The sequence below is a fragment of the Pseudophryne corroboree genome, chromosome 3 (assembly GCF_028390025.1).
Source record: "Pseudophryne corroboree isolate aPseCor3 chromosome 3, aPseCor3.hap2, whole genome shotgun sequence".
NCBI lineage: Eukaryota > Metazoa > Chordata > Amphibia > Anura > Myobatrachidae > Pseudophryne > Pseudophryne corroboree.
In genome coordinates, this window is record NC_086446.1 from 805,012,653 (window position 1) to 805,035,677 (window position 23,025).

Genomic DNA, 23,025 nt, shown 5'->3' on the forward strand with positions numbered 1-23,025 from the left:
TTACATACAGAACGATTGACACAGTGTGCGCGTTCCTGATCAAACGGAAGGACACATCGTTTACATCAATCCATATGTATGACCGATACCTATGGCGATGTGCGCACTTGCAGGTCACTAGCGACAGGTCCTGATCATTGGAAAATGTAAGAAGATCTGGGGCTGTTAATGGTGCCATGCTGCAGACTGTGTTACCCCACCCCCACCCCTCGGCACTGTTCGTTGCTGTGCCGGCATTGTTCAGTGACATATGCAGTGTGACTCCACCTTAACACTGAGCTGATCATCTTCCCTCCCTCCTGTATAACCTCACCTCCAACACTCTCATTATCTATAGATGGCACTACTATCTCCTCTAGCCCCCAAGTGCGCTGTCTTGGGGTAATCCCTGACTCCTCCCTCTCCTTCATTCACCACCTTTCACAGTCCTGTTGTTTCCATCTCACAAATATTTCCAGGATCAACCCTTTCTCACCCAGGACGGTACTAAGACCCTCATCCACTCACTGGTCATCTCCAGACTGAACTACTGCAATCTCCTCCTGACTGGCATTCCTGACAATTACCTCTCTCCACTCCAATCTCTCCTCAATGCTGCTGCTGGCTCATTTTCCACACCAAATGCACTATGTCCACCTCTCCTCTCAAACAAGCCCTTCACTGGCCACCTCTTCCCCTTCAGAGTGTCCTGGCTGGAGGTGAGTAACTGCTCCCTGAGTGTCCTGGCTGGAGGTGAGTAACTGCTCCCTGAGTGTCCTGGCTGGAGGTGAGTAACTGCTCCCTGAGTGTCCCGGCTGGAGGTGAGTTACTGCTCCCTGAGTGTCCTGGCTGGAGGTGAGTAACTGCTCCCTGAGTGTCCCGGCTGGAGGTGAGTAACTGCTCCCTGAGTGTCCCGGCTGGAGGTGAGTAACTGCTTCCTGAGTGTCCTGGCTGGAGGTGAGTAACTGCTCCCTGAGTGTCCTGGCTGGAGGTGAGTAACTGCTCCCTGAGTGTCCTGGCTGGAGGTGAGTAACTGCTCCCTGAGTGTCCCGGCTGGAGGTGAGTAACTGCTCCCTGAGTGTCCTGGCTGGAGGTGAGTAACTGCTTCCTGAGTGTCCTGGCTGGAGGTGAGTAACTGCTTCCTAAATGTCCCGGCTGGAGGTGAGTAACTGCTCCCTGAGTGTCTTGGCTGGAGGTGAGTAACTGCTGCCTGAGTGTCCTGGCTGGAGGTGAGTAACTGCTCCCTGAGTGTCCTGGCTGGAGGTGAGTTACTGCTCCCTGAGTGTCCTGGCTGCAGGTGAGTAACTGCTCCCTGAGTGTCCCAGCTGGAGGTGAGTAACTGCTCCCTGAATGTCCTGGCTGGAGGTGAGTAACTGCTCCCTGAGTGTCCTGGCTGGAGGTGTGTTACTGCTCCCTGAATGTCCTGAATGGAGGTGAGTAACTGCATACTGAGTGTCCTGGCTGGAGGTGAGTAACTGCTCCCTGAGTGTCCTGGCTGGAGGTGAGTGTCTGTTCCCTGAGTGTCCTGGCTGCAGGTGAGTAACTGTTCCCTGAGTGTCCTGGCTGGAGGTGAGTAACTGCTCCCTGAGTATCCCGGCTGGAGGTGAGTTACTGCTCCCTGAGTGTCCTGGCTGGAGGTGAGTAACTGCTCCCTGAGTGTTCTGGCTGGAGGTGAGTAACTGCTCCCTGAGTGTCCTGGCTGCAGGTGAGTAACTGCTCCCTGAATGTCCTGGCTGGAGGTGAGTAACTTCTCCCTGAATGTGATGGCTGGAGGTGAGAAACTGCTCCCTGAGTGTCCTGGCTGGAGGTGAGTAACTGCTCCCTGAATGTCCTGGCTGGAGGTGAGTGTCCTGGCTGGAGGTGAGTAACTGCTCCCTGAATGTCCTGGCTGGAGGTGAGTAACTGCTCCCTGAGTGTCCTGGATGGAGGTGAGTAACTGCTCCCTGAGTGTCCTGGCTGGAGGTGAGTAACTGCTCCCTGAGTATCCCGGCTGGAGGTGAGTTACTGCTCCCTGAGTGTCCTGGCTGGAGGTGAGTAACTGCTCCCTGAGTGTTCTGGCTGGAGGTGAGTAACTGCTCCCTGAGTGTCCTGGCTGCAGGTGAGTAACTGCTCCCTGAATGTCCTGGCTGGAGGTGAGTAACTTCTCCCTGAATGTGATGGCTGGAGGTGAGAAACTGCTCCCTGAGTGTCCTGGCTGGAGGTGAGTAACTGCTCCCTGAATGTCCTGGCTGGAGGTGAGTGTCCTGGCTGGAGGTGAGTAACTGCTCCCTGAATGTCCTGGCTGGAGGTGAGTAACTGCTCCCCGAGTGTCCTGGATGGAGGTGAGTAACTGCTCCCTGAGTGTCCTGGCTGGAGGTGAGTAACTGCTCCCTGAGTGTCCTGGCTGGAGGTAACTGCTTCCTGAGTGTCCTGGCTGGAGGTGAGTGTCCTGGCTGGAGGTGAGTAACTGCTCCCTGAATGTCCTGGCTGGAGGTGAGTGTCCTGGCTGGAGGTGAGTAACTGCTCCCTGAATGTCCTGGCTGGAGGTGAGTAACTGCTCCCCGAGTGTCCTGGATGGAGGTGAGTAACTGCTCCCTGAGTGTCCTGGCTGGAGGTGAGTAACTGCTCCCTGAGTGTCCTGGCTGGAGGTAACTGCTTCCTGAGTGTCCTGGCTGGAGGTGAGTGTCCTGGCTGGAGGTGAGTAACTGCTCCCTGAATGTCCTGGCTGGAGGTGAGTGTCCTGGCTGGAGGTGAGTAACTGCTCCCTGAATGTCCTGGCTGGAGGTGAGTGTCCTGGCTGGAGGTGAGTAACTGCTCCCTGAGTGTCCTGGATGGAGGTGAGTAACTGCTCCCTGAGTGTCCTGGCTGGAGGTGAGTAACTGCTTCCTGAGTGTCCTGGCTGGAGGTGAGTGTCCTGGCTGGAGGTGAGTAACTGCTCCCTGAATGTCCTGGCTGGAGGTGAGTGTCCTGGCTGGAGGTAACTGCTTCCCGAGTGTCCTGGCTGGAGGTGAGTAACTGCTCCCTGAGTGTCCTGGCTGGAGGTGAGTAACTGCTCCCTGAGTGTCCTGGCTGGAGGTGAGTAACTGTTCCCTGAGTGTCCTGGCTGCAGGTGAGTAACTGTTCCCTGAGTGTCCTGGCTGGAGGTGAGTAACTGCTCCCTGAGTGTCCTGGCTGGAGGTAACTGCTTCCCGAGTGTCCTGGCTGGAGGTGAGTAACTGCTCCCTGAGTGTCCTGGCTGGAGGTGAGTAACTGCTCCCTGAGTGTCCTGGCTGGAGGTGAGTAACTGCTCCCTGAGTGTCCTGGCTGCAGGTGAGTAACTGCTCCCTGAGTGTCCTGGCTGGAGGTGAGTAGAATCAGTGCACGTGATGCAGAGCCACACACCATTTTGCTGTAGATGCTTGCGCATTGTGTGTATGGAAGTTAATGCATATATTCACCCATATGTACTATTCTCAGCTGTGCACCTATTTCCTATCTGTGCTCCGGGGTTGCACACTTGGACCTGTCTGCACTTGGTGTTACAGATACAGCCATATTTACGCGTTTGCCCAATTCCATTGATACGCCCTCTGTGTACTCTGCCTACATGATAACACTACATTGTACTACACCAGGCATGGCCAAACTGCGGCCCTCCAGCTGTTGAGAAACTACACATCCCAGCATGCCCGGACACAGCTTTAGCATTCTCTGACAGCAAAACTGTCAGGGCATGCTGGGATATGTAGTTTCACAACAGCTGGAGGGCCGCAGTTTGGACATGCCTGTACTACACATAACACCCTGCAGTCTGAAGTGGCGATATGACTGAGCAGCGCATCATTCACACTTATGTACATGGAGCTACGGAGCACACACAGTGTGAAAGCATGTATAATACGCTCTGCAAATGTGCTCAGCTCTGCAGCAGCAAGACCATAACTAGGTGTGTGCAGAAGGTGCATTGCCCACAGCGCACTTGGCCTGTGGGCGCACCTTCTACATACACCCCGAGTGGCCGCATATCCCTCCCGCTGACGGCTGCCCTCCTGCTCCCCTGTACCAGCCGCCCACAGCCCCAAGCTCCGCCAGCTGGAGCCTCTGCCACTGATCGCTGATGTTGTGTATAGTCAGCGGCAGCGATGGACAGTTTATCCTCCCAGTGCTGCTGCGCTCCCGCGGCCCACCCCCTTTCTGTCTGTGAAGTGTACAGTGTTCTGTACAGGAGCCGGCAAAAGTGCATCAAGAACGCAAACATCACGTAAGTGCTACACAGACACTACACTACACTATATTACGCTACACTTCACTATACTACACTATACTTCACTACAGTACACTATACTACACTATATTACACTACACTACACTACAGTACACTCCACTACACTATATTACACTACAGTACACTCCACTACACTATACTACAGTACACTACACTACACTAATCCCTAAGATTAAGGGGGGGGGGGGGGGGGGAAGTAAGATACTCTGCCTGCTATAATGTGTAAAAGGGGGAATCTACCTGCCGTAATGTGCAAAAGGGGACTGTACCTGCTGTACTGTGTAAAAGGGGACTCTACCTGTCGTAATGCCTGCCGTATTGTGTGTAAGGGAACTCTTCCTGCCATAATGTGTAAAAGGGGGAATCTACCTGCCGTAATATGTAAAAGGTGACTCTGACTGCCGTACTGTGTACAAGGGGACTCTACCTGCCATAATGTAATGTGTAAAAGAGGACTCTACCTGCCGTAATGTGTAAAAGGGGACTCTACCAGCAGTACAGTGTAAAAGGGGACTCTACCAGCCGTACTGTGTAAAAGTAGACTCTACCAGCTGTGCTGTGTAAAAGGGGACTCTACCAGCCGTACTGTGTAAAATAGGGCTCTGCCTGCCGTAATGTGTGTAAGTGGCACTACTGTGTGCCATAATTTGAATAATGGAGACTACTGTGCAGCATAATATGAATTGGTATTATTTTGTGGCCACTTATTTTGTGGCGCCTCTTCCCATCAAGTCGCACCCCTATATTTTAGGCGCATGCCTGCATGCCCACGGCGTGCACTGGCCCTATTTTAAATATGATGTGGGGGTGGGGAGGGGGGAGCCAATGCTGTTTTCTTGCACACAGCGCTAAAATGTTTAGTTGCGGCACTGTGCAGCAGCTCCGTGTGTTATCTACTTAAGAACTGTAACCTCCTCCCTCCCTACCGATGTGCTGATTAGAAATGGAAGATGGTGCCCGTAGCTGGATGTGCAGATGATGCTGGTAGCCATCTCCACATACATGTCACCCCTCAGTGTCTGCATATGCTGGTACTCATCTCATCATACATGAAACCCCTCAGTAACGGCAGATGCTGGTAGCTATCTCCACATACATGTCACCCCTCAGTGACTGCATATGCTGGTACTCATCTCCACATATATGACACCCCTCAGTGACGGCAGATGCTGGTAGCCATCTCCACATACATGAAACCCCTCAGTAACGGCAGATGCTGGTAGCCATCTCCACATACATGAAACCCCTCAGCGACAGCAGATGCTGGTAGCCATCTCCACATACATGAAACCCCTCAGTAACGGCAGATGCTGGTAGCCATCTCCACATACATGAAACCCCTCAGCGACAGCAGATGCTGGTATTCATCCCTCAGATACATGTCACCCCTCAGTGACGGCAGATGCTGGTAGTCATCTCCACATACATGACACCCCTCAGTGACGGCAGATGCTGGTAGTCATCTCCACATACATGACACCCCTCAGTGACGGCAGATCCTGGTAGCCATATCCACATATATAACACCCCTCAGTAACGCCAGATGCTGGTACTCATCTCCTCATACATGAAACCCCTCAGTAACGGCAGATGCTGGTACTCATCTCCACATACATGAAACCCCTCAGCGACGGCAGATGCAGGTAGCCATCTCGTCATACATGACACCCCTCAGCGACGGTAGATGCTGGTAGCCATCTCCACATACATGACACCCCTCAGCGACAGCAGATTCTGGTATTCATCCCTCACATACATGACACCCCTCAGTGACGGCAGATGCTGGTACTCATCTCTACATACATGACACCCCTCAGTGACGGCAGATGCTGGTAGCCATCTCCACATACATGAAACCCCTCAGTGACGTCAGATGCTGGTACTTATCTCCTCATACATGAAACCCTCAGTGACGCAGATGCTGGTACTTATCTCCACATACAGGACACCCCTCAGTGACGGCAGATGCTGGTAGCCATCTCCACATACAGTACATGACACCCCTTAGTACACTGGTCTAGTGTAGGTGTGGGAGGAAATGGCTCTATGGTTCCTTACATCATCTGCACATTTAGCTACGGGCGCCATCTTCCATTTCTGATCGGCACATCGGAATCTGCATAAAACATCCATCTGCTGCAGTTCATTAGTGGTCTTCCATACAACATTATACTTGTCTCATAAATCAGGATATCTAAATGTAACTCACGTTCATAGTCATGTTCAGGTCCAGTTTTCAGATAATAGTTCTGGCAGGTTGCTGCACAGTCGTCTCTTGTATTGTAGCCCATTAGTGTGCAGCTGCCGTTGGGACAAGGGAACCCAGCACCCTGAGGTGGGAAGAGCAACAGATTTACCACTGATATGAGCTGAAGAGAGTTATTCCCTGACTGCTTGGTACTTACAGCCGCGAATGAGGGATAGTTGTCGGCACAGTAGGCCATGAAACCACCAGAGTTGCGGACTGATTCTGTGAACATCTTGTAGCTGGCGCCATGGTTGCACGAAATAATATTAAAATCCTCTGGGGGGAAAAGAGAGATTAGAGAAAAATATAGAATCCATGGGTACTAATGACACAATGGTTTCTACATATGGTGGTGCAGTAGCGGAATAGGCCTACCTGAGGGCATTGGGGTACTGTGTCCTGGTGCAGTAGCGAAATAGGCCTACCTGAGGGCATTGCAGGACTGTGTCCTGGTGTAGAAGCGGAATAGAACTTCCTGAGAGCATTGGGGGACTGTGTCCTGGTACACCATCCTAGCTGCCTGACAGTATTGGGGGACTGTGTCCTGGTACAGCATCCTAGCTGCCTGAGGGCATTGGAGGACTGTGTCCTGGTACACCATCCTAGCTGCCTGACCGTATTGGGGGACTGTGTCCTGTTACAGCTTCCTAGCTGTTTGAGGGCATTGGGGGACTGTGTTCTGGTGCACCAGCCTAGCTGCCTGAGGGTATTGGAGGACTGTGTCCTGGTACAGCATCCTAGCTGCCTGAGGGCATTGGAGGACTGTGTCCTCGTACACCATCCCAGCTGCCTGAGGGCATTGGGGACTGTGTCCTGGTACACCATCATAGCTGCCTGAGGGCATTGGGGGACTGTGTCCTGGTACACCATCCTAGCTGCCTGAGTGTATTGGGGGACTGTGTCCTGGTAGAGCATCCTAGCTGCCTGAGGGCATTGGAGGACTGTGTCTTGGTACACCATCCTAGCTGCCTGGGTGCTGTTTAGGAAGAGTAGACAAGCATGATCTATCTATCACGGTGTCCCCCACCCCTGGACCCTTGGTCTGATCCTGCTTCATATTGCATTGTCTTTATGTCTGCCAATTTGTTGTCCCATAGAAAAAATGCATTTCTGCGTTTGAAGTGACCATAGAATTAGCTTTCTTTACACTTTAAGGCAAAAACATTCTGCAATTACCAGTGCTCAAGTTGTTTAAGGTAATGATGTCAATAACAGTCGGCAGTATGCTACACCCCGGCTGATTGCGTCCTCCATTTGGATAGAAATCTTTGTGCCCCACTGATTGGTCTATCCCAAAAACACCTGAAATATAGATGACACACATTATACTGTTATGACATGAATACATGCAGGATCTATGTCATGGTGTGTAAGTAGTAACAAATAACACTTTACACTGAATGAAACACAGAAGTAACCCTCTGCTTATATCTGGCAATCACATACAGCAAATACTGGCAGAACCCCCGGACTTTACTCTGTGTCAGCTGCTGTACCGACATACGAGGTGCGGCTATTAAATAACAAGACACCATACTGCGTCAGTTACAGGGGAGGGGGGAACATTGACTTTGGACTATCCCAAAACGGTTTTGCACGTCCCCCCCCCCCCCCCGTCTGCTGCCACACAGCGCTGGAAGAAGTTGTGTTTTTCCCGAGCGTAGAGCGACGTGTTAACCTTACCATTATGGGTAAATTGAGCAATGCACCCACCGAATATTTCACTAGGCTAGCCGAGGCTCACAGGGCAGATTGTATGTCACGTGCACGTGTGTATGAGTGGCACAAAGGATTTAGGGGTCTATTTATTAACATTATTTTTACTAAAATATTGTGAAAAAGAAGTTTTTCTGTTGTCACCCCCTTTTCACATTATTTTAGTATCACCTGAATGTAGTAAAGGGCATTTGGAGCAGTTGTCATGAAAAACTGCTCCAAACCCTTTAATTTACTTTTTTTTTTTTTTAGTAACCCACATTGCATTCCCCATACTTATAATGGGAAATGTGATGTGGCCAAATTTACTAAAAAAAAAAGTGAGAAAAAATACCGCAGTGTGCCCTGTGATAATCTTAGCTCAGGCTGGCGAGATCACAGGGCAGCATTGCAATGTGCACCCTTTTGCCCAGCTTACTCTGCTCCTGGCAAAGGAAGCTGAGCGGGACCCGGCAGAGTGATCAGCTATGTGTGTCTGATGGACACACAAGCTGATCACAGTGTAAAAATAAAAAAAACATACTCGCCTGTCCAGGGAGGCGGTGTCCGCCGCTCCGGTGAGCACTGCCAGGCGCCGGGTCCCCCATATGCTGCACTGTGTCCCCGCTGCAGTAAAGTGATGCTTCAAAATGGCAGCGCACTTTACAGCACCGGAGAAGGGCCCGGCAGCCTCCTGATGGAATTTTTTTTTTTAAATTGCGTGAATTGATCACCGACTCAGCATCAGAATGACGGCAGAAATGGGAAACGTCGACACAGAAACTGTGAGGCAAGTTTTGCATCAAGTTCTTAACATCACAAAAGTTTGCGCTAAGATGGTTCCGAGACTTCTCACTGCCGAGCAGAAAGGAAAGCAAAAGTGAATTTGTACAGACCTTGTGGAACAAATTCAGCTGGATTCACTTTTTCTAGATAAAGTTATTACCTGTGATGATCTTCCTGCGTGATCTGGAGACACAATGCCAGGCCATGCACTGGAAACACCATCATGAAAGCGTAACAGCAAATCCAAAGCCCTGTTACTGGTATCTCTGATATCAGGGGGTTATTTGGCAGACTGAGGACCAGAAGGTGCAGCAGGGACTCCACATCACTACAGAAATGTTCTAGAAACTTTGCGAGGAAAGAACCAGAAGAAAGAGGCCAGAGCTGTGGGAAACGGTTTCATCCTCCATCAGGATATCGCACCAGCCCACATAGCGCTCTCTGTGACACAGTGTTTGGCCGGGGAACAGATTGCAGTGCTAGATACCCCCATACTCACCAGACCTAGCACCGGGTGATTTCGTTCTTCTCCCTAAAGTCACATCTGTGCTCAGGAGACCCTGTTCTGCATCAGTTACTGGGGTAAAGACAACGGAGCTGTGAGACAGCCGACAGATAATGAGCCCCAGCACGGCTCAGACCAAATGGGATATAAGAGTGCAGTGGTGTGTGGATGCCGGGAGGGGGGGAGGGAGTAGTGCATAGAAGGGAAACAGAGATATAATGTTCTTCATGTAATTAAACGTAAATTATAGCATCAGTCTTGTTATTTAATAGCCACACCTCGTATGTAATGCCGCAGGTACTGGGAACCACTGCTCACAAATTGACCTATTTATCTGCATTCATTATTTGTCTTTGATTTTGCATATGGCAATGAGTAGTGAGCAACTTCTGACAAATAGAACAATTTTACCATTGTAGAAAAGTGAACACAGGGCCTAATTCAGATTTGCATGTAATCCTGATGGTGCGCATGTACAGAACCGGTCTTGTGATATTGCTGGCAGCCCTCTCTTGACATGCTGCAACATTTGGGGGGCAGGGCAGGGGCATCACCTGACACTATTCTTCAAAACGGGGGCGTGTCGTTCCCATTTAGAAGGTGTGACGGGTCCAGGGTGTGTATCGTCAGATGTAGACTTACAGGACCCGGATGTCCGGATCTGATGTCCATCCTGAGTAAGCTTCAGCTTACGGAGGCTGACCACTGTCTAGCACGGCGAATAGAGACTGATTGATGCGATGATGATCCGAGGCTGCCTCCACAGATGTAGCACTCGAAACTTGCAAGTCCATGCAGGAGACGTCTATCGCCTACAGATGCCTCCTGCTGCATGAGAATGACACAGAATTATGCAGCCACTTCCCTGCGCTTCCTTGTGGCTGTGCAATTCCATACAAACGTGAATTAAGCCCACAGTACAGGTAACAGTCCATGCAATGAATGACATTCCTGCTACATAGATAAATACCGCACCTCTATCTGTGTGGATAGCGAAAACACATAGACCATCCGTGGGGTCAAGACGAACCACTGGGTCAGTATCCTGGAAGAACGGCCCAGCGGGGTCCAGACCTGTAACCAGTAACCTCGATTTGTCAGATACATAATATGATTACGGCTGTTTATGTGGCACATTATCAATTAAAGATAACAATAAACATAAGAATAATAAATATGGAGAAGAAAGGAAAGTAGCGTTTGCTTAGTAACAGGATGCAATTCTCTGCTCCATCGCTACATTTACATCAGAGAGGAATAGCACTGATTCTGTAATTTGGAGGAATAGGATTGTCAAAGTCGAAAAATATTGTAATACATGCCCCATGTACTAACCCCATGCACATGCCCGCTGCGCGTGCACTCGCTCTGCCGTGCTTGCGCATATCCGCAACTTGCGTAACGGAGCTTTCCACGGCCATGCGCCTTGGCGTGTGGTATGCGCATTTACGGTAGGGTTTGTGAACGCATAGAGGGTTATTAGAACATTACATATTTAACCCTTATAGTGCACATTGTACACATAGCCCCCTGCACCACATCAGAAAGAAATAGCTGTTTAAAATAGTTACTGAACAAAGGGATTCACCTTTACAGGATAGAAGAGGACAGAACAAGGTTACAAGGTGGTGTTTGGTATCCAGCTGTAGGGTATTTTAAGGGAAACATTCTAGTGTTGGTTTGAGAAAGATCGCTTGTTCCTGTGTATAGTTATGTGCAAAAGTAGAATATGAACATTAACTGTGTTTACATTATATTACGTATGCGGGGGGAATCCAGAGGAGGCCACCCACAAGAGCAGTTGAGAAAGACATAGCCCACCTTTTCAAATCAACCTATGACCTCTCCCGTAATGAAAAGGTACATCTCTGTGTCCAATAGACAGGGATTACAGTGACCATTGTATTGTGTTGGATGAAGTGAATAAATAGAGCTTGCAGCAGGCTTGGTCACACAAGACTCTGAACGCTATCTACTTGACAAGCAGAGGACTGGATCCAGGTTGCGCTTGCAAAACATTCTCACGTATGTACATTCTCTGTAGCCATTATTCTGTTTAGATATCATGTTAGCTTGTAGTGTATGAATTGTATTGTTATTTCCTTTTGTCTAATTAATCCGCAGTGGCTTTAGAACCCTGTGGTTTTACCCCATATCGGTGTTGTGTCCTCATTTCTCTGCTAGGGGTTATAGGGTTATTATATTCACAAACTGCTTAAGGTTTTAACGTGTATTTGGTAAAGTGTACGCACTGTGAGTACTTTGTACCGACAGCGCTGCACAAGGTTCAAAGTGTATCATCATTACAGTGCCGTGCTGCAGAAGGTTCAAAGCATAAACGTATCATTACATTGTATCACTAACAAGGTTTAAAATCTATCATCCTATTGTGTGCGCGCGGTGTGTTCTTTGTACTCGCGGCACGGCGTCCTGTACGCTAAGTCCATAAGCTATAGGACTCTGTACGCAAATAGCGTACACAGTACGTACCGTGTGTATTCAATCTAGCAGCCGCAGCGGCCCCACGATAAAGGTGTATTTAAAGTTATAGCTTTATGTTTAAAGATAATAATTGACATTTATCAGGATAAAATGTTAGAGAACACAACTGGAAAAAAGTCAGAGTTAGTTTATTAATAGATTGTGGGACCGGGTGCACCTCGCTGTACCAGGCCATCACACACTTGTTTGATCCCATAGGACCTGGGCCAATAGGGGATCCCCTCTTACCGTCAGTAACCACAGGTCTCCTTTTCTCCTAATCCAACACACAATACCACAGGGGAAATGCCGTTCAGTGTTTTTTATCCAATCAAGTTAAGTGCATGTGCCTGACATGAACGAGGAATTTACACCTTGTAAATGGGGAGTGGCCTCTCCTCTGTGCATGAGCCCACCTGAAGTGATAGTCGCCCCCCAAGTGCCGACACGTCTAGAGTGGGGGGATGTTTCCCTCCAATACTTACTTCCTGGATGCTGCTAAGGGACCTGAATCCGAGCTCCAGAGATCGGCAAATCAGGTCCCCAGGCAGAGTCTTTTGGCCACGGAGTGGAAGGTCTTTGGAGCTACAAGGAAAGATTTAGTGTCTGTAGTGGCCAGCTGTCTCTATATCCTCCTGCCACTTTACTGAGGGAGGCTACAGTGTAAGACATTCTATTTACCAGGAAGCGGGGCTGAGGGACCCAGCAGCCCAGAGAGCTCCAGATTCCCCCTAGACCGCCAGGGAAGAGAGTAAGTGCATTTTTCTTTAAATACATTTACAATACATACTTTGTGCCTGGTGTCCTGCACCAGGCTCTAACCACCGCAGCACTGCACTCAGGACCTACAGTATGCTCCCGGCTCAGAACTGCACATATATGTTATTTTACTTTCTTACAGTTTTCTTTAAACCTTATTCTACACTTGCTTTTATTTTACTACTGTAGTCCTGCAGTCTGGGACTGCTGGACATCTCCCCAACTGCAGTGCAGTGCAACGGGGGTTAACAGCTTTGGCGCACACACTGGTAACTGGCCTTTCCCGGTCCCCCCATCGTTCACCTCCATGCACACTGCCACAAGTGGTGCTACAGCAATCAGTTTGGCTATGGGTTCTCCGTTCTGTCCCCTCTCAGCACCAGGAGTACAAGGATCTGGCTTACCCAGTCCTTGGTGCGGCCACTCATAGTCCTGTAGCCTGGGACTTCATCCCGGCTGCAGTGGTTCTTCAGCACCTAGTCCATCTGTAGCACCACTTGGAAAGGGATCTAGGAGTCACTATTTCAGGTGACATAAAGGATAAATATAGTATTAATGGCACTATACTGGAAACTACTGAGGAGGAAAGGGATCTAGGAGTCACTATGTCAGGTGACATAAAGTATAAATATAGTATTAATGGCACTATACTGGAGACTACTGAGGAGGAAAGGGATCTAGGAGTCACTATCTCAGGTGACATAAATGATAAATATAGTATTAATTGCACTATACTGGAGACTACTGAGGAGGAAAGGGATCTAGGAGTCACTATCTCAGGTGACATAGAGGATAAATATAGTAATAATGGCACTATACTGGAAACTACTGAGGAGGAAAGGGATCTAGGAGTCACTATTTCAGGTGACATAAAGGATCAATATAGTATTAATGGCACTATACTGGAAACTACGGAGGAGGAAAGGGATCTAGGAGTCACTATTTCAGGTGACATAAAGGATAAATATAGTATTAATGGCACTATACTGGAAACTACTGAGGAGGAAAGGGATCTAGGAGTCACTATTTCAGGTGACATAAAGGATAAATATAGTATTAATGGCACTATACTGGAGACTACTGAGGAGGAAAGGGATCTAGGAGTCACTATTTCAGGTGACATAAAGGATAAATATAGTATTAATGGCACTATACTGGAGACTACTGAGGAGGAAAGGGATCTAGGAGTCACTATTTCAGGTGACATAAAGGATAAATATAGTATTAATGGCACTATACTGGAAACTACTGAGGAGGAAAGGGATCTAGGAGTCACTATTTCAGGTGACATAAAGGATCAATATAGTATTAATGGCACTATACTGGAAACTACTGAGGAGGAAAGGGATCTAGCAGTCACTATTTCAGGTGACATAAAGGATAAATATAGTATTAATGGCACTATACTGGAGACTACTGAGGAGGAAAGGGATCTAGGAGTCACTATTTCAGGTGACATAAAGGATAAATATAGTATTAATGGCACTATACTGGAAACTACTGAGGAGGAAAGGGATCTAGGAGTCACTATTTCAGGTGACATAAAGTATAAATATAGTATTAATGGCACTATACTGGAAACTACTGAGGAGGAAAGGGATCTAGGAGTCACTATTTCAGGTGACATAAAGGATAAATATAGTATTAATGGCACTATACTGGAAACTACTGAGGAGGAAAGGGATCTAGGAGTCACTATTTCAGGTGACATAAAGTATAAATATAGTATTAATGGCACTATACTGGAGACTACTGAGGAGGAAAGGGATCTTGGAGTCACTATCTAAGGTGACATAAATGATAAATATAGTATTAATGGCACTATACTGGAGACTACTGAGGAGGAAAGGGATCTAGGAGTCACTATCTCAGGTGACATAGAGGATAAATATAGTAATAATGGCACTATACTGGAAACTACTGAGGAGGAAAGGGATCTAGGAGTCACTATTTCAGGTGACATAAAGGATCAATATAGTATTAATGGCACTATACTGGAAACTACTGAGGAGGAAAGGGATCTAGGAGTCACTATTTCAGGTGACATAAAGGATAAATATAGTATTAATGGCACTATACTGGAAACTACTGAGGAGGAAAGGGATCTAGGAGTCACTATTTCAGGTGACATAAAGGATAAATATAGTATTAATGGCACTATACTGGAAAATACTGAGGAGGAAAGGGATCTAGGAGTCACTATTTCAGGTGACATAAAGTATAAATATAGTATTAATGGCACTATACTGGAGACTACTGAGGAGGAAAGGGATCTAGGAGTCACTATCTCAGGTGACATAAATGATAAATATAGTATTAATGGCACTATACTGGGAACTACTGAGGAGGAAAGGGATATAGGAGTCACTATTTCAGGTGACAAAAAGGATCAATATAGTATTAATGGCACTATACTGGAAACTACTGAGGAGGAAAGGGATCTAGGAGTCACTATTTCAGGTGACAAAGGATAAATATAGTATTAATGGCACTATACTGGAGACTACTGAGGAGGAAAGGGATCTAGGAGTCACTATTTCAGGTGACATAAAGGATAAATATAGTATTAATGGCACTATACTGTAAACTACTGAGGAGGAAAGGGATCTAGGAGTCACTATTTCAGGTGACATAAAGGATCAATATAGTATTAATGGCACTATACTGGAAACTACTGAGGAGGAAAGGGATCTAGAAGTCACTATTTCAGGTGACATAAAGGATCAATATAGTAATTATGACACTATACTGGAAACTACTGAGGAGGAAAGGGATCTAGGAGTCACTATTTCAGGTGACATAAAGGATAAATATAGTATTAATGGCACTATACTGGAAACTACTGAGGAGGAAAGGGATCTAGGAGTCACTATTTCAGGTGACATAAAGGATAAATATAGTATTAATGGCACTATACTGGAAACTACTGAGGAGGAAAGGGATCTAGGAGTCACTATTTCAGGTGACATAAAGGATAAATATAGTATTAATGGCACTATACTGGGGGCTACTGAGGAGGAAAGGGATCTAGGAATCACTATTTCAGGTGACATAAAGGATAAATATAGTGTTAATGGCACTATACTGGAAACTACAGAGGAGGAAAGGGATCTAGGAGTCACTATTTCACGTGACATAAAGGATAAATATAGTATTAATGGCACTATACTGGAAACTACTGAGGAGGAAAGGGATCTAGGAGTCACTATCTCAGGTGACATAAAGGATAAATATAGTATTAATGGCACTATACTGGAAACTACTGAGGAGGAAAGGGATCTAGGAGTCACTATTTCAGGTGACATAAAGGATAAATATAGTATTAATGGCACTATACTGGAAACTACTGAGGAGGAAAGGGATCTAGGAGTCACTATTTCAGGTGACATAAAGGATAAATATAGTATTAATGGCACTATACTGGGGACTACTGAGGAGGAAAGGGATCTAGGAGTCACTATTTCAGGTGACATAAAGGATAAATATAGTATTAATGGCACTATACCGGAAACTACTGAGGAGGAAAGGGATCTAGGAGTCACTATCTCAGGTGACATAAAGGATAAATATAGTATTAATGGCACTATACTGGAAACTACTGAGGAGGAAAGGGATCTAGGAGTCACTATTTCAGGTGACATAAAGGATAAATATAGTATTAATGGCACTATACTGGAGACTACTGAGGAGGAAAGGGATCTAGGAGTCACTATTTCAGGTGACATAAAGGATAAATATAGTATTAATGGCACTATACTGGGGACTACTGAGGAGGAAAGGGATCTAGGAGTCACTATTTCAGGTGACATAAAGGATAAATATAGTATTAATGGCACTACACTGGGAACTACTGAAGAGGAAAGGGATCTAGGAGTCACTATTTCAGGTGACATAAAGGATAAATATAGTATTAATGGAACTACACTGGGAACTACTGAAGAGGAAAGGGATCTAGGAGTCACTATTTCAGGTGACATAAAGGACAAATATAGTATTAATGGCACTATACTGGGAGCTACTGAGGAGGAAAGGGATCTAGGAGTCACTATTTCAGGTGACATAAAGGATAAATATAGTATTAATGGCACTATACTGGGAACTACTGAGGAGGAAAGGGATCTAGGAGTCACTATCTCAGGTGACAAAGGATAAATATAGTATTAATGGCACTATACTGGAAACTACTGAGTAGGAAAGGGATCTAGGAGTCACTATTTCAGGTGACATAAAGGATAAATATAGTATTAATGGCACTATACTGGGGGCTACTGAGGAGGAAAGGGATCTAGGAGTCACTATTGCAGGTGACATAAAGGATAAATATAGTATTAATGGCACTATACTGGAAACTACTGAGGAGGAAAGGGATCTAGGAGTCACTATTTCAGGTGACATAAAGGATAAATATAGTATTAATGGCACTATACTGGAAACTACTGAGGAGGAAAGGGATCTAGGAGTCACTATCTCAGGTGACATAAAGGATAAATATAGTATTAATGGCACTATACTGGGAACTACTGAGGAGGAAAGGGATCTAGGAGTCACTATTTCAGGTGACATAAAGGATAAATATAGTATAATGGCACTATACTGGAAACTACGGAGGAGGAAAGGGATCTTGGAGTCACTATTTCAGGTGATATAAAGGATAAATATAGTATTAATGGCACTATACTGGGGGCTACTGAGGAGGAAAGGGATCTAGGAGTCACTATTGCAGGTGACATAAAGGATAAATATAGTATTAATGGCACTATACTGGGAACTACTGAGGAGGAAAGGGATCTAGGAGTCACTATTTCAGGTGACATAAAGGATAAATATAGTATTAATGGCACTATACTGGAGACTACTGAGGAGGAAAGGGATCTAGGAGTCACTATTTCAGGTGACATAAAGGATAAATATAGTATTAATGGCACTATACTGGAGACTACTGAGGAGGAAAGGGATCTAGGAGTCACTATTTCAGGTGACATAAAGGATAAATATAGTATTAATGGCACTATACTGGAAACTACTGAGGAGGAAAGGGATCTAGGAGTCACTATTTCAGGTGACATAAAGGATCAATATAGTATTAATGGCACTATACTGGAAACTACTGAGGAGGAAAGGGATCTAGCAGTCACTATTTCAGGTGACATAAAGGATAAATATAGTATTAATGGCACTATACTGGAGACTACTGAGGAGGAAAGGGATCTAGGAGTCACTATTTCAGGTGACATAAAGGATAAATATAGTATTAATGGCACTATACTGGAAACTACTGAGGAGGAAAGGGATCTAGGAGTCACTATTTCAGGTGACATAAAGTATAAATATAGTATTAATGGCACTATACTGGAAACTACTGAGGAGGAAAGGGATCTAGGAGTCACTATTTCAGGTGACATAAAGGATAAATATAGTATTAATGGCACTATACTGGAAACTACTGAGGAGGAAAGGGATCTAGGAGTCACTATTTCAGGTGACATAAAGTATAAATATAGTATTAATGGCACTATACTGGAGACTACTGAGGAGGAAAGGGATCTAGGAGTCACTATCTCAGGTGACATAAATGATAAATATAGTATTAATGGCACTATACTGGAGACTACTGAGGAGGAAAGGGATCTAGGAGTCACTATCTCAGGTGACATAGAGGATAAATATAGTAATAATGGCACTATACTGGAAACTACTGAGGAGGAAAGGGATCTAGGAGTCACTATTTCAGGTGACATAAAGGATCAATATAGTATTAATGGCACTATACTGGAAACTACTGAGGAGGAAAGGGATCTAGGAGTCACTATTTCAGGTGACATAAAGGATAAATATAGTATTAATGGCACTATACTGGAAACTACTGAGGAGGAAAGGGATCTAGGAGTCACTATTTCAGGTGACATAAAGGATAAATATAGTATTAATGGCACTATACTGGAAAATACTGAGGAGGAAAGGGATCTAGGAGTCACTATTTCAGGTGACATAAAGTATAAATATAGTATTAATGGCACTATACTAGAGACTACTGAGGAGGAAAGGGATCTAGGAGTCACTATCTCAGGTGACATAAATGATAAATATAGTATTAATGGCACTATACTGGGAACTACTGAGGAGGAAAGGGATCTAGGAGTCACTATTTCAGGTGACATAAAGGATCAATATAGTATTAATGGCACTATACTGGAAACTACTGAGGAGGAAAGGGATCTAGGAGTCACTATTTCAGGTGACAAAGGATAAATATAGTATTAATGGCACTATACTGGAGACTACTGAGGAGGAAAGGGATCTAGGAGTCACTATTTCAGGTGACATAAAGGATAAATATAGTATTAATGGCACTATACTGTAAACTACTGAGGAGGAAAGGGATCTAGGAGTCACTATTTCAGGTGACATAAAGGATCAATATAGTATTAATGGCACTATACTGGAAACTACTGAGGAGGAAAGGGATCTAGAAGTCACTATTTCAGGTGACATAAAGGATCAATATAGTAATTATGACACTATACTGGAAACTACTGAGGAGGAAAGGGATCTAGGAGTCACTATTTCAGGTGACATAAAGGATAAATATAGTATTAATGGCACTATACTGGAAACTACTGAGGAGGAAAGGGATCTAGGAGTCACTATTTCAGGTGACATAAAGGATAAATATAGTATTAATGGCACTATACTGGAAACTACTGAGGAGGAAAGGGATCTAGGAGTCACTATTTCAGGTGACATAAAGGATAAATATAGTATTAATGGCACTATACTGGGGGCTACTGAGGAGGAAAGGGATCTAGGAATCACTATTTCAGGTGACATAAAGGATAAATATAGTGTTAATGGCACTATACTGGAAACTACAGAGGAGGAAAGGGATCTAGGAGTCACTATTTCACGTGACATAAAGGATAAATATAGTATTAATGGCACTATACTGGAAACTACTGAGGAGGAAAGGGATCTAGGAGTCACTATCTCAGGTGACATAAAGGATAAATATAGTATTAATGGCACTATACTGGAAACTACTGAGGAGGAAAGGGATCTAGGAGTCACTATTTCAGGTGACATAAAGGATAAATATAGTATTAATGGCACTATACTGGAAACTACTGAGGAGGAAAGGGATCTAGGAGTCACTATTTCAGGTGACATAAAGGATAAATATAGTATTAATGGCACTATACTGGGGACTACTGAGGAGGAAAGGGATCTAGGAGTCACTATTTCAGGTGACATAAAGGATAAATATAGTATTAATGGCACTATACCGGAAACTACTGAGGAGGAAAGGGATCTAGGAGTCACTATCTCAGGTGACATAAAGGATAAATATAGTATTAATGGCACTATACTGGAAACTACTGAGGAGGAAAGGGATCTAGGAGTCACTATTTCAGGTGACATAAAGGATAAATATAGTATTAATGGCACTATACTGGAGACTACTGAGGAGGAAAGGGATCTAGGAGTCACTATTTCAGGTGACATAAAGGATAAATATAGTATTAATGGCACTATACTGAGGACTACTGAGGAGGAAAGGGATCTAGGAGTCACTATTTCAGGTGACATAAAGGATAAATATAGTATTAATGGCACTACACTGGGAACTACTGAAGAGGAAAGGGATCTAGGAGTCACTATTTCAGGTGACATAAAGGATAAATATAGTATTAATGGAACTACACTGGGAACTACTGAAGAGGAAAGGGATCTAGGAGTCACTATTTCAGGTGACATAAAGGACAAATATAGTATTAATGGCACTATACTGGGAGCTACTGAGGAGGAAAGGGATCTAGGAGTCACTATTTCAGGTGACATAAAGGATAAATATAGTATTAATGGCACTATACTGGGAACTACTGAGGAGGAAAGGGATCTAGGAGTCACTATCTCAGGTGACATAAAGGATAAATATAGTATTAATGGCACTATACTGGAAACTACTGAGTAGGAAAGGGATCTAGGAGTCACTATTTCAGGTGACATAAAGGATAAATATAGTATTAATGGCACTATACTGGGGGCTACTGAGGAGGAAAGGGATCTAGGAGTCACTATTGCAGGTGACATAAAGGATAAATATAGTATTAATGGCACTATACTGGAAACTACTGAGGAGGAAAGGGATCTAGGAGTCACTATTTCAGGTGACATAAAGGATAAATATAGTATTAATGGCACTATACTGGAAACTACTGAGGAGGAAAGGGATCTAGGAGTCACTATCTCAGGTGACATAAAGGATAAATATAGTATTAATGGCACTATACTGGGAACTACTGAGGAGGAAAGGGATCTAGGAGTCACTATTTCAGGTGACATAAAGGATAAATATAGTATAATGGCACTATACTGGAAACTACGGAGGAGGAAAGGGATCTTGGAGTCACTATTTCAGGTGATATAAAGGATAAATATAGTATTAATGGCACTATACTGGGGGCTACTGAGGAGGAAAGGGATCTAGGAGTCACTATTGCAGGTGACATAAAGGATAAATATAGTATTAATGGCACTATACTGGGAACTACTGAGGAGGAAAGGGATCTAGCAGTCACTATCTCAGGTGACATAAAGGATAAATATAGTATTAATGGCACTATACTGGAAACTACTGAGGAGGAAAGGGATCTAGGAGTCACTATTTCAGGTGACATAAAGGATAAATATAGTATTAATGGCACTATACTGGAAACTACTGAGTAGGAAAGGGATCTAGGAGTCACTATTTCAGGTGACATAAAGGATAAATATAGTATTAATGGCACTATACTGGGGGCTACTGAGGAGGAAAGGGATCTAGGAGTCACTATTGCAGGTGACATAAAGGATAAATATAGTATTAATGGCACTATACTGGAAACTACTGAGGAGGAAAGGGATCTAGGAGTCACTATTTCAGGTGACATAAAGGATAAATATAGTATTAATGGCACTATACTGGAAACTACTGAGGAGGAAAGGGATCTAGGAGTCACTATCTCAGGTGACATAAAGGATAAATATAGTATTAATGGCACTATACTGGGAACTACTGAGGAGGAAAGGGATCTAGGAGTCACTATTTCAGGTGACATAAAGGATAAATATAGTATAATGGCACTATACTGGAAACTACGGAGGAGGAAAGGGATCTTGGAGTCACTATTTCAGGTGATATAAAGGATAAATATAGTATTAATGGCACTATACTGGGGGCTACTGAGGAGGAAAGGGATCTAGGAGTCACTATTGCAGGTGACATAAAGGATAAATATAGTATTAATGGCACTATACTGGGAACTACTGAGGAGGAAAGGGATCTAGCAGTCACTATCTCAGGTGACATAAAGGATAAATATAGTATTAATGGCACTATACTGGAAACTACTGAGGAGGAAAGGGATCTAGGAGTCACTATTTCAGGTGACATAAAGGATAAATATAGTATTAATGGCACTATTCTGGGAACAACTGAGGAGGAAAGGGATCTAGCAGTCACTATCTCAGGTGACATAAAGGATAAATATAGTATTAATGGCACTATACTGGAAACTACTGAGGAGGAAAGGGATCTAGGAGTCACTATTTCAGGTGACATAAAGGATAAATATAGTATTAATGGCACTATACTGGGGGCTACTGAGGAGGAAAGGGATCTAGGAGTCACTATTGCAGGTGACATAAAGGATAAATATAGTATTAATGGCACTATACTGGAAACTACTGAGGAGGAAAGGGATCTAGGAGTCACTATTTCAGGTGACATAAAGGATAAATATAGTATTAATGGCACTATACTGGGGACTACTGAGGAGGAAAGGGATCTAGGAGTCACTATTTCAGGTGACATAAAGGATAAATATAGTATTAATGGCACTATACTGGAAATTACTGAGGAGGAAAGGGATCTAGGAGTCACTATTTCAGGTGACATAAAGGATAAATATAGTATTAATGGCACTATACTGGGAACTACTGAGGAGGAAAGGGATCTAGCAGTCACTATCTCAGGTGACATAAAGGATAAATATAGTATTAATGGCACTATACTGGAAACTACTGAGAAGGAAAGGGATCTAGGAGTCACTATTTCAGATGACATAAAGGATAAATATAGTATTAATGGCACTATACTGGGGGCTACTGAGGAGGAAAGGGATCTAGGAGTCACTATCTCAGGTGACATAAAGGATAAATATAGTATTAATGGCGCTATACTGGAAACTACTGAGGAGGAGAGGGATCTAGAAGTCACTATTTCAGGTGACATAAAGGATAAATATAGTATTAGTGGCGCTATACTGGAAACTACTGAGGAGGAAAGGGATC

The 23,025-nt window shown here is 44.7% G+C and overlaps 1 protein-coding gene across 1 annotated transcript in view; it reads right to left on the reverse strand.

The window, feature by feature from the left end:
• LOC135056915 (pancreatic triacylglycerol lipase-like) overlaps nucleotides 1-23,025 on the reverse strand; it is a 117,873-nt gene that overhangs the window by 35,821 nt on the left and 59,027 nt on the right. Inside the window, exons 4-7 of the mRNA XM_063962690.1 lie at nucleotides 10,432-10,530; nucleotides 7,647-7,772; nucleotides 6,628-6,746; nucleotides 6,432-6,552 (exon numbers count right to left, since the gene is read on the reverse strand). Of these exons, the coding sequence (XP_063818760.1) occupies nucleotides 6,432-6,552; nucleotides 6,628-6,746; nucleotides 7,647-7,772; nucleotides 10,432-10,530 (465 nt within the window). The remainder of the gene's footprint in view (nucleotides 1-6,431; nucleotides 6,553-6,627; nucleotides 6,747-7,646; nucleotides 7,773-10,431; nucleotides 10,531-23,025) is intronic.